We start from the raw sequence: 15,170 nt of genomic DNA, 5'->3' as shown, positions 1-15,170 counted from the left end.
GCAACGCACATTTCGGTGCTTCTTTCCGGTGCCTGAGCCGATTGAAATTGAAAAAACTATTGTTATGAACTTCTCTGGTGACTCCGCCCTGTCAGCAGGTTACGAGCCTCTCATATTTAACTGACAGCGGAGGCTGCGCCGTGTGTGACTACGTGAGCCCGTGTGGAGCACACCAGGGTCAGGCTGGGCACGACGGGGAGACGTCACCGGTCCCCCTGAACACGTGGAGACCGATGATGACAAGCAGCCGGAACTCAGATTAGTACCGTATCGTTGATTGCAAGTCTTGCATTCATAAAAGTAGCCCAAGAAATAATAAATTAGCCATTATAACCATGTTTAAGCTAGCTCGTAGCTAGCGCTAGCTCCGAGCGTGACAGTCTGCTAGCAGATGTGTTGATGTCCAGCGGTCCCGGCTGTATACCTGGTGTTACCGGGAATATAATGACGGAGGAATGAAGACTGTGGGGCGTCACTTTGTTTCAGTGTAACTCTCGCTGTCAGAAGCAAAACTTTATTTGTCACGTGTCATCTTTAGTCCCTCTGATTGGTTGTTCTCTTTGCCCATCAACACAGTGACAGGTTTAACCCTATAAAGTCTGCACATGACAATACATATCACATCATATAATGGAGAACATATATTGTGTATGTTAACAGTCTGATATCCGTTGTTTGTCAGTGCTCCATGATAACGGCTTCTACAGGGAATATGGCCAAAGAGGTTTTTAATGTCCTTATTGTGCGTTTAAAAAAAAGAAGTATCGGTTCAGGCACCGTTTAGGCACCGGTATCGTTTTAAAAGTACCGGTTTAGCACCGGTATCGGAAAAAACCCAAACGATACCCATCCCTACTCAGGACCCGTGTTCTGTCACACCTGGCCCTCTGCTTATCGTCCCAGCGATGGCCTCGACGCTTTCATTTGATCTTACAGCCACTCTCCCTGTCGGCCGGCCTGATGGATGCCTTGTTGCTTTCCTGTTGTTGTAGTCTAATGGAACTGGGGTCCCCTTTGATCTGTTTTATTACTCACATTCCGCATTCGCTTTTCCCCGGCCTGGTCTACGGCTCCTCTTGCTAATCTCAGAAAAATTAGCATTTATTTGTCCCACTTCTAACACCTCGACCGTTCGGTCATGCCGGGAAATATCAAACTTCTGTAAAAACGTTATAAGGCCTCAATCTGATATTTCCCAGCATGACATCACTCTTGGTTAGTAAGAAGCTATTACAAGTGTTGTTTTTTCTTGCGTTTACTCTTTTCACCCTCTGCAATTACTCATACAAGATTGAGCTTTGTAAAACTGGAACAGACAAAACAAAGAGAAACATACCACATAAAACAATGTGGCACATGGATAGCATGACACCGAGAGCTATTGTTAGCATAGTTTAGCTGCTCTGTTCTAGCTGTGCATTATTGTGACATTTATCAAATGAATTAATAAATTCAACATACTATCGAAATTGTCTAAATGGCATTTATAAAACAGATCTCTCTCTCTCTATCTATCTCTATTTCTCTCTCTCTCTCTCTAACATGACGTCAGTAAACAGCTGGACTAGGCTTTGAAATCACGGATTTCGGGAATTTGTGTTTGTTTATTTTTTTTAGGAAACGTCGGACCAGTTGAGAAGTAATATTTTCAGTTGTGGTTAATTTATCACCAAACAACGTCAGGGGACAAACACCGTCATGACTCATGACCTGTGTGTCTGATGCTGCAGGTCAGAGGAGAAGGAGGTGCACCCGTTTGGTGGCGCGAGGAGCACTGCGCGGAGGAGGAAGTGGAGGAGGAGGAGGGAGGGGCGCGGCTGGGGCTCGTGAGCGCCGCGGAGCATGTCGGGGCGAAATTCTCACAAGAACTCCAATAAATGCCCTGACAGATATCCAAACACATTTGGGAGGACTTGATGACAGAGACTATTTTTATTCTTAAATACTTATTAATGAAGAAAAAAAGTGGGCTCCAGCAAAAAGGGCACTTTTCTCATCCAGGGCAAAAGGGCTGGTGCTTGAGCACCACTAGGGGTCTATCTGTGCACGTGCCTGATCTGAGGTCTTCATTTCATGGGACGATAGTATGAACTAGTGTTGTTACGAGATGTGCCGACGCTTCGAAGCGTGTGTCGAGTAATGGAGGGGGCGTTTCCTCGAAGCGCGTATCGAGGCTTGCTTCATTTAGGGGAGGAGCCAAAAATGATGACGTCCGAAGCCTCGCTGCCTGGCTGTACCACGTGACTGCTTCGGGAAGTGGTTCAGATTTTGCCGGGAGGTTTGACAGCAATATAAACCCCTCAGGCTCCATTCAACATGTGGGTTGTTGGTTGAGAGTTTGGAGAGTTTAGAGAGATAGTTTGGAGAGTTAGGAGAGTGAGGAGAGAAGGATAGGTGATAAGATGGAACTGTTGAGAAACTGTTATTTCTGAATAAAAATGAATAAAATGTCCCCTGTCCTGTACATCACTGTCCAAGTTACACAAGCATATTCAGTCCCCTCTTCCTAGTTACACACACACACACACACACGTTCACTGTCCTCTGCCTGCTTAAGCCCATGCCATTTTCCTAAAGTGACATAATAACATTATTACACAACCTGCCATATCATATGATACTACCATTTTGGGAACATTTACACACACAGAATACATTAAAAAAATATTTTATTATGCACATATGTGATAATTTAGGTACAGAAATGATTTGGTCATACATTTTTGTAATTCATAGTCATTCCCAACAGCCATAACAGACACACAAATCCAATGCATCACATTATGTGGTTCAGATACAGCTGCCTGTGATTATGCACTTGGCCAGTAGGTGGTTTCGTGAGCACATGAAGCTTCGAGAAATGAACCCTTTCTCGAACCAATCGGCTGAAGTGGTTCGATGCCTCATGAGGCTTCATCTCACCATCACTAGTATGAACCCAATAGCACAACTCAGGTTACAGAACTGAAAATAATGATCCTTTACTCAGAGTATCATCATGAACAGGCAGAAATATATAAACACAATCTGAGGGCTTTGTCAGGAAGAACACAAAACAATCTGGCATAGGACAAATAGAAGTGAGGGGACCTAAGTAGTGAGGGACTAATGAGGGAATCGGCAAGAGGTGAGATGGGCATGAGGATCAGGTGAAGAGAATGAGGGATTGACTAGGTGGGAGTGATGAGAGGCAGGTGAGAAAACAGGTGAAGGGAGTTGGACTGACGAGGTGGGAAGCAGGATCTGGAACGCTATGATAGTTAGTAAAACAGGCAGACAGGATGAAAACAACTAATAAAAGGAAGGTTTTGTCAGTTTTGTCTGAGTCAAGAAGTTGCAGGTCATACACATCTATGACATACTTGAAGTTTAGCGAGCTGGTTGGTCTCTTCTGGTTTGATCGATAATAGATATAATTGATCATAAAAATAAGATTTAAACCAACTTAGTGCGGGATCTAAAATGCCAATCGACTGATCCATTTTCTGTTATAGGATGTCATGGCAATGGTGTCGAATGCAGCACTAAGGTCTAACAAAACAAGTACAGAGATGAGTCCTTTATCTGATGCAGTTAAGAGGTAGTTTGTAATTTTCTGACAGTGGTGTTTTCTAAATCCTGACTGAAACTCTTCAAATAAACTATTATGATGTAGAAAGTCACACAACTGATTTGAGAGGAAAGGGAGGTTAGAGATTGGACTGTAGTTAGATCAGGAGAGGTTTAATTACAGCTACTTTGAAGGAATGTGGTACATGGCCTGTTGGCTAAGACACATTAACAAAATCCAACAAAGAGGTGCCAATTAAAGGCAACACGTAGCCTCGTCGGAATGGGGTCCAAGAGATGGGGAGACGGTTTAGAAGTAGAAACCATTGAAGGCGATGGGTCAAGGTTGATGGGAGAAAAGCCATCCAGATATACACCAGGGCATACAGCGGTTTCCAAGGCCACTCCACTTGAGGACAGATTGGCACTGGTTGAGAGCAAGAGATTATTAATCTTGCCTCTAATAGTTAGAATCTTTTCATTAAAGAAGTTCATGAAGTCATTACTACTGAGGTCTCTAGGAATACACGGCTCCACAGAGCTGTGGCTCTGTCAGCTCAGTGCTAAAGAGAAACCTTGGGTTATTCATATTTTTTTCTATTACTGATAAGTAAAAGGCTGCTCTGGCATTACAGAGGGCCTTCTTATATATTTTAATATGTCTCGCCAATCTAAGCATTATTCTTACAGATTGGTAGAACGCCAATATCTAAGTACTACAGTTTGAGAGCTGTAGTGAAATTCAACCTTGAAAGGTTTAGTTAACTAAACATAACACCAATTTAGAATAACTTAAATGAGTTGTCCTCTCAGGGATAAAAGACAAGGTAGGTGGATGGTAGATGGATATTGACTCTAGGTTGAGGAGATTGGCCCGGAATAGGATATAGTAATGTTTTTGTGAGGGAAAATTGAAAGCCAGCAGGCGGATAACTTAGGAAAAATAACTACACATGTGAGAAAATCATCATGGCTGATGCTATGAGGACAATATAAGAGACAAAAAAGCTTTTTCTGTGTGTCACAATGGTTTTTATTTTGTCCAAGCTTGCCTCCTCACTATGCTGAATGCTGAAATTAAAGTCAAGCTGTTGGATGTTGCTGTTGGATGTTGCTTTTGCATGCGACAATGGCCACTGTTGCTCTTTGCAGCACTGGCAAATCTCCTTTGGTTGACTTCATCCTCACCCCACTTTTTCTCTCTCTCTTTTCCCTTTTTTTTTTTTACTTCTCTCGACCACTATACACAGACCCCCATACACACACCTTCCTTCCGCTCGGTCGCCTGGAAGCCTGGGAACCAATCAGGCAGATGTCTAAGTGGAATGGAAACGCGGTTGGCTTCACTGTCACAGGGGAAGTTATTATTTCCTCTGCAATCATAGTCATAGTTTGCTGTTAGTTGTTTGTGAGGGAATGTGTAAAAACTGACACCAACAGGCTGAGGGTCTTGCGCGCCGCAGAGCTCCATGCCGGCGTGTCTGCGCGCGCATCGGGCGGAGCAACAAAAAAAGTCACCTGCACCTTCCGCCCCGCGTCCCCGACACGTCGCCCTGTTTCTCTGTGAATATCGAGGAGCAGACGGGAGGAAGGAGGCGGACTGCCACGGTTTGACACTCACATGAGTGCAACAACTTCAACGACACCGGAAGTAAACAAAGTTGCGTTAATTGCGTAAAAATATTTTAGTGCGTTAATCGTGGCCAAATTAATCGCATCGATTAACGCGTTAACGCTGACAGCCTGTCTATATATATATATAGGCACGTGCACAGACATTTTGGGGGGCAGGTGCTCAAACCAAAAAAAAGGGCACCCAATGCCAAAAAAAAATTCTGACAGAGTTGAAGCATTAGCATCAATACACTGATGATGCTGTCCTCGACCTGCGTTTCCTCTGGGCAGCATCAGACCACTAGCATACATTTTCTTTATGAATAAAGATGAATTATTATATAGCAACAACAGTACAAGCGTTCTGATTGGCTAATGGGTCTTCATGACAGCCACGTATTGCCCTCCTCGATGGTCTGATACGGATCCGTATTGCCCTCTTACGTCATTTTCAAAATGAGCTATATTGATAGACATCAACAGCCAAGAGCAGTGGTCCTCAAACTAAGGCCCGCGGGCAGAATACGGCCCGCCTCCACATTTGGCCCGGCCCTCTGAACAATACCAGAGAGGCATTATGTTTTTTTTTTCAGTCTGGCCACGCAAATCCTAGACTAGCCCCTGTTAAATAGAACGGAATAAGAACTCTCTCTCTCTTTTCTCTCTCTCTTCTCTCTCTCTCTCTTCTCTCTCTTCTCTCTCTCTTCTCTCTCCCTCTCTCTACTCTAACATAACTAACGTCAGTAAACAGCTGGACGAGGCTTTGAAATCACGGATTATCACAAAACAACGTCAGGGGACAAACGCCGTCATGATCTGTTTGTCTGTTGCTGCCGGTCAGAGGAGAAGGAGGTGCACCCGTTTTGTGGCGAGAGGAGCACTGCGCGGAGGAGGAAATGGAGGAGCGCGGCGGGGAGAGGGATAGGAGGGGAGGGGGGGGGGGGGCTCGTGAGCGCCGCGGAGCAGGTCGGGGCGAAATTCTCACAATAACTCAAATAAATGCCCCGTCGGATATTAAAACACATTTGGGGGGACTTGATAACAGAAAGAGTAACTTTTATTCTTAAATACTGATGAATGAAAAAAATGTGTCTCCAGCAAAAAGGGCACTTTTCTCATCCAGGGCTGGTGCTTGAGCGCCACTAGGGCTCTATCTGTGCACGTGCCTGTTATATCTATAGCGTTTTTGGTCAGCAACAGTAGAGATGCTGAGCAATGTAGAGCAATGTAATTCAATTTATTTTGCATAGCCCAAAATCAGAAATTACAAATTTCCCTCAGAGGGCTTTACAATCTGTACACATATGACATCCCTGACCTTTGACCTCACATCGGATCAGGAAAAACTACCAAGAAAAAGTGAAGAACCCTTCAAGAGAGCTACAGAGGAGGATCCCTCTCTCCGGATGGACAGAAGCAATAGATGTCATGTGTACAGATGAACAGCGTTACAGAGTTACAGCACATTTAATGAATATGACAGAGATATATGATTAATTAGTAGGCATGGACCATGATCCAGAATAGCTTTCTGATTCATCCACATTCCACACGATAAGACAAGTTGTAAAATGTAGCTTTATTAAGCTAAACTTACAGAAATATAGTTATCCTAAAACTGACATTTGGACGAAATTCTTTCCGCACATGTAATGTTAGGCTGACTTAGGATGCTACAGTTTTCCTATTCTTACAGCTGATGCCACACTTTTGTCTTCTTAATGGCATTTTTTTACGATTTGTGTATTCTCCACCAATATATATATAATATAACCAATATATATATATGTGGAGAATACACAAATCATGTATATAATGTCCACATCCGAAGTTTGTTCTCCACTTGTGAACACAAATCAAGACACATGGCATACAGTACAGCGTGGAACCTGAATATCCATAGTCAACACATGAAACCATGAGCTGTTTGGCAGGGAATCGATTTTCTACAACATTTGCAGCTGTCTGCTAAAGGGGATTTCTAAATTACAGCCTACGGTTACAGAAGGCCCCTCGAAGAGTATACGCTTGCATGTGTGTTTGCCTGCATGGTGCCAGATCAGTGAGTGCGGATCCAATTGGATTTTTGACAAAAAGGTGACGTTCAGCTGCGCCCACCTCCCCCTGAGGAAACCCAGCTCTTATGGTGGAGAGCAGGTTGTATTATGAGTCGACTCCTCCCTCTGTTGTTGGATTGGTCTGCACACACACACACGCACACACACACACCCACACACACACACTCTTTATTCTTTATGATTCCACGCCCTCCTCGATCTCTCTGAGTCGCATCATCTCATTAAATTCTTCTTGTTCCTGTCTCTTGATGCTTTTCTGTTTCTGATGCTTGGCTTTCTCTTCCCCGTTCCCCGTTTCTCTCAGTGATTTACACCTCACTTCTTTCTTAGTCCTCAGGGCTGCATAATAAGTGGATTTACCACTCTTGTTTTTTGTCTTGGCTTTGGAATTGCTGCCTTTACTCTCCATGACTGATTGAAGACTAGAACTGAGCATAGCATTTTACCAACGAGCACTAACCTTTAGATATCATATCATGTATAAAACCATTTTGGGGATATTTTCAACAAAGGATATATATATTTGACCTTATTTTTATTTGATCCTCCAGCAGAAAAAGCATTGTTTTCACCTTAATACAGTTAATAAATTCGGTTGTATGACAGTAAAAATAAAAATAAACCGTAAAAATTCATTCAAAATGGTAATGTTAGACACCACTAAACTCAACCACTAACCATTTTCAATTTCCAAGAATCGGTGATCGTTTTAGGTCTCCTATGTTGACCGACAGCAAAGATTGTTGCTCAACTGACTTTGTCCTTGAAATAAAAACAATTGCATGATTTTATAAAGCTTGGCTCAGTCTACAATAATGCATTGCATTCACATTGCTGAGGTGAGTTATGGCAAAATGGCTGTACAATTAAAATGAAAGAGTTGCTGAGACAAAGGGTTTTGTTGGAAATGTACATACAATGATACTCTTCACACTATAGGTATCACATTAAATTGAGCATTTACTGTAGGTTGTCCAACTGCATAGAATGTGGATTTTGTGTGACCAAGAAATCTATTCAATTTATAATAGCCATCTTTCAAGCCGACAAGCTAGAATGTTCGCTGCTAAAAATCACTTGGTAGAGTATCATTGAAGCCCTGACGTCCAGGAGGAAATCCAGACAGTGGATTCCTTTGTCCTTTTACAAGTACAAGAGGACATGTGTGATGATGATAATCTTTTCCTTCATGCGTCAGTTAATCACAAGATCTACTATCAGTAATCTGCTCCCAGCGTCAGCACACAAAAAAGGATCATATTGCATAACAAAGATGGAAATCCATATTTGTTTTCGTGTGGCAGAACAGAAAAACGCAGAAAACAAAACAAATGATGCATCCATCACAAATCAATCTGTTTCGCTTAGTATTCGTACATCTTGTCTAATCATCAGACACCAATTATTTGGTTGGATTTTACTTACAATATGTACAACCTTTGTGCATTGTACTTTATTGAAATAGTTGTACAATATTCATAGACAAAAGAACATGCAAGCATGCATATTGTGATCAACAGATCAAAATCAACAGAAATGAGTGTATCTGTGTTTCCTGTGCTCTCGCAGGTGATTGAGTCTCTGGGCATCATGATCTACAAGGCTCTGGATTACGGGCTGAAGGAGACCGAGGAGAGGGAGCTCAGCCCTCCTCTGGAGCAGCTAATTGACCTCATGACCAACATGGCCGAGGCAGAGAGGGACGCCTGCCCAGACGAAGGCTATGAGGCCACAGAGGAAGAGGATGAGGTGGAGGATGACTCCGACAACATCTCCAGCGTGCACGGCTACAGAGATATTTTCAAGGTACGTACAGTAGCTGAGTAAGTGACTGTTCATTTTTAGGCTAACTGAGCAAACGTGTCAAATTTGAAAACACATTTCATCCTGACAGGGCAGTTGTGTCTATGTTTTCCAGTGGAGCAGAGCGTCACTGTGTCAGGCCTCACACTGTTTACATCATGACCACATATCCAGACACACACACACACACACACACACACTGCTCTCCAAGGTATCTGAGCAGTGTGGCAGTTTGGTTGTCTGTTCTGATTGTCGTCTCAGTATCTTTCTCCCTTGGATCATTCACTCTCTGATCTCCCCAAGTTTACGTTTTGTCCTTCTGTACTGACTTAGAACACAATATTAACTGTTGTCAAATAACTACAGCAGGATGTCAATCAACCCTGGATGTAGCCAGTCATTCACAACTGTAGAATGTTTATGGGGAGATGGTTGTCTGATATGTCTGGCGTTTAGTGAAATATTCTCTTACTGTGATGCAATCTGGACAAATGAACACCAAGTGGCAATCTCCAAAAACTGAATTTATAGACATGTTGATTAGATCACTAATGCAGAGGAGGTAGCACAATGGGGAAAGAATACAGTCACAAGTGTAATGGTAAATGGAGCAGTACTTGCATAGCGCTTTCCTAGTCTTCTAACCACTCAAAGCACTTGAACACTACATGACATCATTCACCCATTCATACACTGATGACAGTGGATAACGTGTGACTAACCTGCCCATCAGGAATAGCTAACATTCATGGAGCATTCATACAGCGCTACAGGAGCTGTTTGGGGTTAAGGGTCCCACTGACACATCGACCTGGGCTAGCAGAGCTCGGAATCGAATCGCCGATACTCTGGTTAAAGGACGACCCTGCCAGTGAACCACAGTTGCCCCCACACATCAAGCAAAACGATAAAACAAAGCTGTACAACTTTTTTTCTAACATTTTGAAGACAGAGTGATCCATTGATTCATCGACAAAATAACTGGCAGATTGATACATAATAAAACTAAGTGTTAGTTGCAGCCACACTCCCTTTTGTCTTATTCCTTCTCCCTAGCAATCTATGCTGATTTTAAAAGGAGCTGCCACATTGGACCAACAGTTGTTGTTTTATAGCATTGTTAGCTAAAAAGACATGCAAACTATCATTATATTTTTAGAAGGTTGTTCACAGGGTGTTGACAGAGCACAGAGGACCCCAAACATAGCTTTCAGTCGGTACTATACAAAACCTGAAATTAATTCACTTAGTATGTGATGATACCATTATGTATCTGATATATATCATGGATATTGTTAACCATTGAGTTAATATTATGCGTTGCGCTTTAGGTGCCATGTTGGCCGTTGGAGCTAACTCTCCTCCTCTGTGATTCTCTGTCTTCTTGTAGCTGTGCACAGCTCATCTGCCCAGTCTGTCAGACACGCCTAGTCACTACCAGGCAGTTTGTCGTGCTCTGTACACAGAAACCAGGGAGCTCGGCACTTTCCTGGAGAAGATCAAGAGCGCCAAAGAGGTGGGTCATCATCACCATCATCATCATGACTGTAGGTAGGCTCTTTTTACCATAGCACGGTCAATTTTTATCCAATTGGCATGCAACTAATGCCAAAATGTTCATAATTCAATGCCCAATCCTGTTATATGCGAAGGTATGCGCTCTACCGAGTGCCCATTCTAGGTGTATATAAGTTAATGAGAAAATTACCCAAGTTGTCTCTTGATTTATTTTCTCAGTAAACGTTGTAAACATGAGTTTGTCTCAATAGCTCGTTTCAAGTCTTCTTCAACATGGCTTGATGTTCATTGATTAAATGATGGTCCTATTTGGAGTAATATAGAGATATGCTTTAGGCCGGGTCTACCTTGTGATTGACAGGTTGCTACCACGGCTTTATTCTTTTTTTTTGTCTGTTTGGTGATTGCGATTATGTGAAATGAGATCATTAAGCCTTAAACAACCAGTCTGCGGTTGCATGACATCAGTATTTCCTCACTGCGTGTCTTAAAGGTTAAAAGGAGGAGAGTGTAAAAATCATGTCTGAATCAGCAATATCGCATGTTTAAGTATAAAGCCATCATTCGGTAGAGGCTTGCAGCATGGTACAGGCATGGACATAACAGAGACACACTTAAGGACATGAGGACAGCTATGTGACAGAACAGGGCCGGTCAGCAGATATGGCAAGGCATCTGTGTTAATGACCGTGGATAAAGAAATGAATGGACTGTCATGTAAACAAGGTCCTGCCTGAGGAAGGGAGTGGAGGGTAAGTGGGTGACAGGTTTGCACCTAACACGGCGACACTCCAATCTCGGAGAGAACAGTGTCTCTCACAGGCGTCGGTAAAAGCCTTCCGTCTTTTATCTCACTCTAATCGTTAGGATATCTGAATTATTGGATTCCCGAGAAGGTTTTACGACGTGTGCGCTCTCTCGGTAGGTCGTAACCTTATCAACCAGTATCAAGCGAGTACGTAGAACGTCGTTATACCAGACAGAATAGCAGGCTCTGGGTTTGGTTGAACATTTCCAGAGATGAAGGAGTCGTGTAACTGCTGCAATAACATGTGAGAATACTGTAGCGACCCTGTGAAGTGTCTGTGTAGTTGGAGTTGGTCAATCACGGTGTGGCAGTGTGCATGCTGGTCGAGGGGCGTGCCTGTGATTGGCGGAGTAGAGGGGAGGCGGGGTTAACCTATCGGGAGTTAGGGGTGGTTGACGGGAACCGTTGTTGTGTTAATGTTGGAGCTGTTGAGAGGAGCTGTCTGTCTGTGTTGGTGGATGCCCAATAAAGTACCGGTTGATAACGTTGTCCTTTCTCCGTGCCATTACGTCTGAGACGTTACAATACAAAGGAATGAGCTTTGTTACATACCAAGTAGGAAGTCCAAAAGTCGTTGTAATTTGAAATGTCCCTGGTTGATAAACTATTGTCCAATGTACCAACACCGTTAGAAATAATGTCAGTCTCCCGTGTGTTCCTGCTAGAAAGGCAGCTTGTATGAGCTGATGTGATCCAGAAAATAGAAATGATTGTAAGCCAAAAGGGACAGGAAGGTTTTAGTGGATGAAACTTGTCCAAAACAATAACAAAATAGGTTAGGCAATTGCAGATTGAAGAGGGTCTAGCTGTAGCAGGTTGAAGAGGCCCAGGCTGTAGCAGGATGAAAAGGCCCAGGCCTGGATGAACAGCCCAGGCTACAGCTAGCAGAGGAGGCTAGGCTGTAGTAGGATAAAAAAAGGCCCAGGCTACAGATAGCAGAAGAGGCTAGGCTGTAGCAGGTTGAAGAAAGAGATTTTACAAGTACTTATAAGTTACTTATTTATTTGTGTGCCTTTGTAATAAAATTAGTTTTTGTTATAGTCTCTAAAAGCTTGAACGTTCACAGTTCCATAGCAGTCCTGATTTCTTAGGATTTCCTAAATCAGCTTAGCCTCTTACTTGCAGTGTGCACGTGTCACATAATTCATCTGTTTTTTTGCCTTATACAGTAATATCAGCTGATAGATTCTATTACACAGAAATGATTACAATTACCATTATACAGGAAGGATTGTATAACACTTGAGTAACATATACTGTCTATGCAGGTTGTATAAAAGAGTATTCAATTCAGTTTATTTTGTAAATTAAAAATTAAAAATTTGCCCCAGAAGGCTTTATAATATGTATACATACGTATACAATCTGTACACATTGTATACTTTCAGATTTTTCTACGATCATTCAACAGGACACATCAGTGCACAGCCTATATTCCTCAAGCTGTGACATAACACTCTGTAACTCTGTTTCGCAGCTTTCACAAACAGCTCATCCTCATAATTTCAATACATTTCTCACATTGCTTATAGCGTATCGGAGTAAGTGGCAGAAGGCTGACAGGTGTTTTGGATCGTCTTAGACTTTAAAAGACAACATCCAATAAGAGCATCTTAAAAATCCTTTAATCACCTGCAATTCATACACAGCAATTCCACATGATTTTCTTCTGTAATATGAAAGGTGTGGGGATTTATTTATGGTACTATTTTAAGATCTTCTGTTTAATGAACTTAAAGCACCTGCATCATTGAAAAATGTATGCAGTGAGAGTGGAGGCGAAATTTGTGTCCATCCACTATAGCTGAAGGTTTCTTTTGTATCTTCTTAGTTTTCTTTTGTATTTTATTTATTAGCCTAAAATAATGTTTTGGTTCAGCACTGCATTACTAAACAGTTACATAACAAGTTACATCATACCACTTTACCATTGCTGAGAACAACAGTTCTGTCTTGGTTTCAGGGTCGCATTAAAGCCGATACCGGTGGTGTGCATTGGGAGCTCCATCAGGATATTAAGGCGTAGACTGGAGTACACAGTTAAACAATTACATGACTCAGACATGTGGTGGGCAGGGACATTGCAGTTTTTTTTACAGATTGGAACATACAGTTCAAATAATGATCACATTTGACAATATCTGTGTTATAGTATGTTTTATAGAACATTTTGGATATAAAGTATTCTCTCTCATTAATGCGCCTTCAGTGTATTATGGTCATTTATGGGTCATGTGTCCATGTTCAAAATAGGGGTTGTTTCCAATTATATTCCCTTAGCTTTTGTCTTGCACAGTTAGCATGCATTATAATTACTGCTTCCTACCTGGATGAAAATGCTTGAAAAGCAGCTTTGGAAAATTAACGTGATATATAATATATATAGTATATAATTATCTGATCACAAATACGTTATTGGCTTATTTTGTCGCTCCCAAAGTTCACATTGAGGCTGCTCCACCAATCACCAAGTCATGTCTTGTCTGATGCAAGACTCTCGTCTCGACTCAGGAGCACTTTGGAGCTTAGCTTTTGGAACATTTTATTGAGGAGGCGTATGTGTGTTTTTGTGTGTGTGTGTGTGTGTGTATGTCTGTGTGGGTGTTCCACCTCAGGGTTGCTTCCTTCAATGCACTGCCGCAGCTACCTTTTTATTTGCTCAAGTATTTAACTTTATTGTTCACCTCCTTTGTTTCCCCCTTCGCTGTATCCCTTATTATATGTATGTTGCGGCCTGTGCACCCTAGATAACCGAGAGGCCGTAACAGTGCTTATACTATGTAATGCATCGCCATGAATAGAGGGGATTTGGCTGGTTACATAACTGTCTGTTAGAAGAAAGGACTTATTGCAGGATGGAGATGGCTAAGAAAGAAGCCTGAAAAAAAAGAGGAAAATGGAGACTGCATTCTTTTGTAACCTAAAAAATAAGGAAGTAATATTGTTGACTCTTGTGATCCCCTGACTTTAACTAGAGCACCACAGGGACATTGGCATGTGTGGTTTCGAGGGAAATGTTTCAACAGAAGGCCCTCCGTAATGCCAGAGCAGCCTATTACTCATCAATAATAGAAAAAAATAAAAACAACCCCAGGTTTCTCTTCAGCACTGTAGCCAGGCTGACAGAGAGTCACAGCTCTGTGGAGCCGAGCATTCCTATAAACCTTAGTGGTAATGACTTTATGAACTTCTTTAATGAAAAGATTTTAACTATTAGGGACAAGATTAATAATCTCTTGCCCATAACCAGTGCCAATCTGTCCTCAAGTGGAATGGCCTTGGAAACCGCTGTATGCCCTGGTGTATATTTGGAGGATTTTCTCCTATCAACCGTGACCAATTATTTTCAACGGTTTCTACTTGAACACGTCTACCTGTCTCTTGGACCCCATCCCGACGAGGCTGCTTAAAGGCGTTTTGCCTTTAATTGGCGGCTCTCTATTAGATATTATCAATGTGTCTCTGCTAACAGGCCACGTACCACACTCCTTCAAGGTGGCTGTTATTAAACCTCTCCTGAAGAAGCCCACTCTGGATCCAGAGGTATTGGCTAACTACAGACCGATCTCTAACCTCCCTTCCTCTCCAAGATCCTTGAGAAAGTGGTCGCAAATCAGTTGTGCGACTTTCTACATCATAATAGTTTATTTGAGAAATTTCAATCAGGATTTAGAAAACACCACAGCACCGAGACGGCACTGGTGAAAATTACAAATGACCTCTTAATGGCAGCAGATAAAGGACTCCTCTCTGTCCTGGTCTTGTTAGACCTTAGTGCTGCATTCGACACCATTGACCAT

General features: G+C 42.3%; 1 protein-coding gene across 2 annotated transcripts in view; it reads left to right on the top strand.

The window, feature by feature from the left end:
- spire1b (spire-type actin nucleation factor 1b) overlaps positions 1-15,170 on the top strand; it is a 62,353-nt gene that overhangs the window by 13,248 nt on the left and 33,935 nt on the right. For both annotated transcript variants that reach the window (XM_056406039.1, XM_056406040.1), the window contains exons 3-4: positions 8,811-9,047; positions 10,435-10,560. In XM_056406039.1, coding sequence (XP_056262014.1) covers positions 8,811-9,047; positions 10,435-10,560 — 363 coding nt within the window. The remainder of the gene's footprint in view (positions 1-8,810; positions 9,048-10,434; positions 10,561-15,170) is intronic.

The sequence above is a fragment of the Pseudoliparis swirei genome, chromosome 22 (genome assembly GCF_029220125.1).
Source record: "Pseudoliparis swirei isolate HS2019 ecotype Mariana Trench chromosome 22, NWPU_hadal_v1, whole genome shotgun sequence".
NCBI lineage: Eukaryota > Metazoa > Chordata > Actinopteri > Perciformes > Liparidae > Pseudoliparis > Pseudoliparis swirei.
Note: the sequence above shows the minus strand (reverse complement) of the source record. Positions and strands in the feature narration are given on the sequence as shown.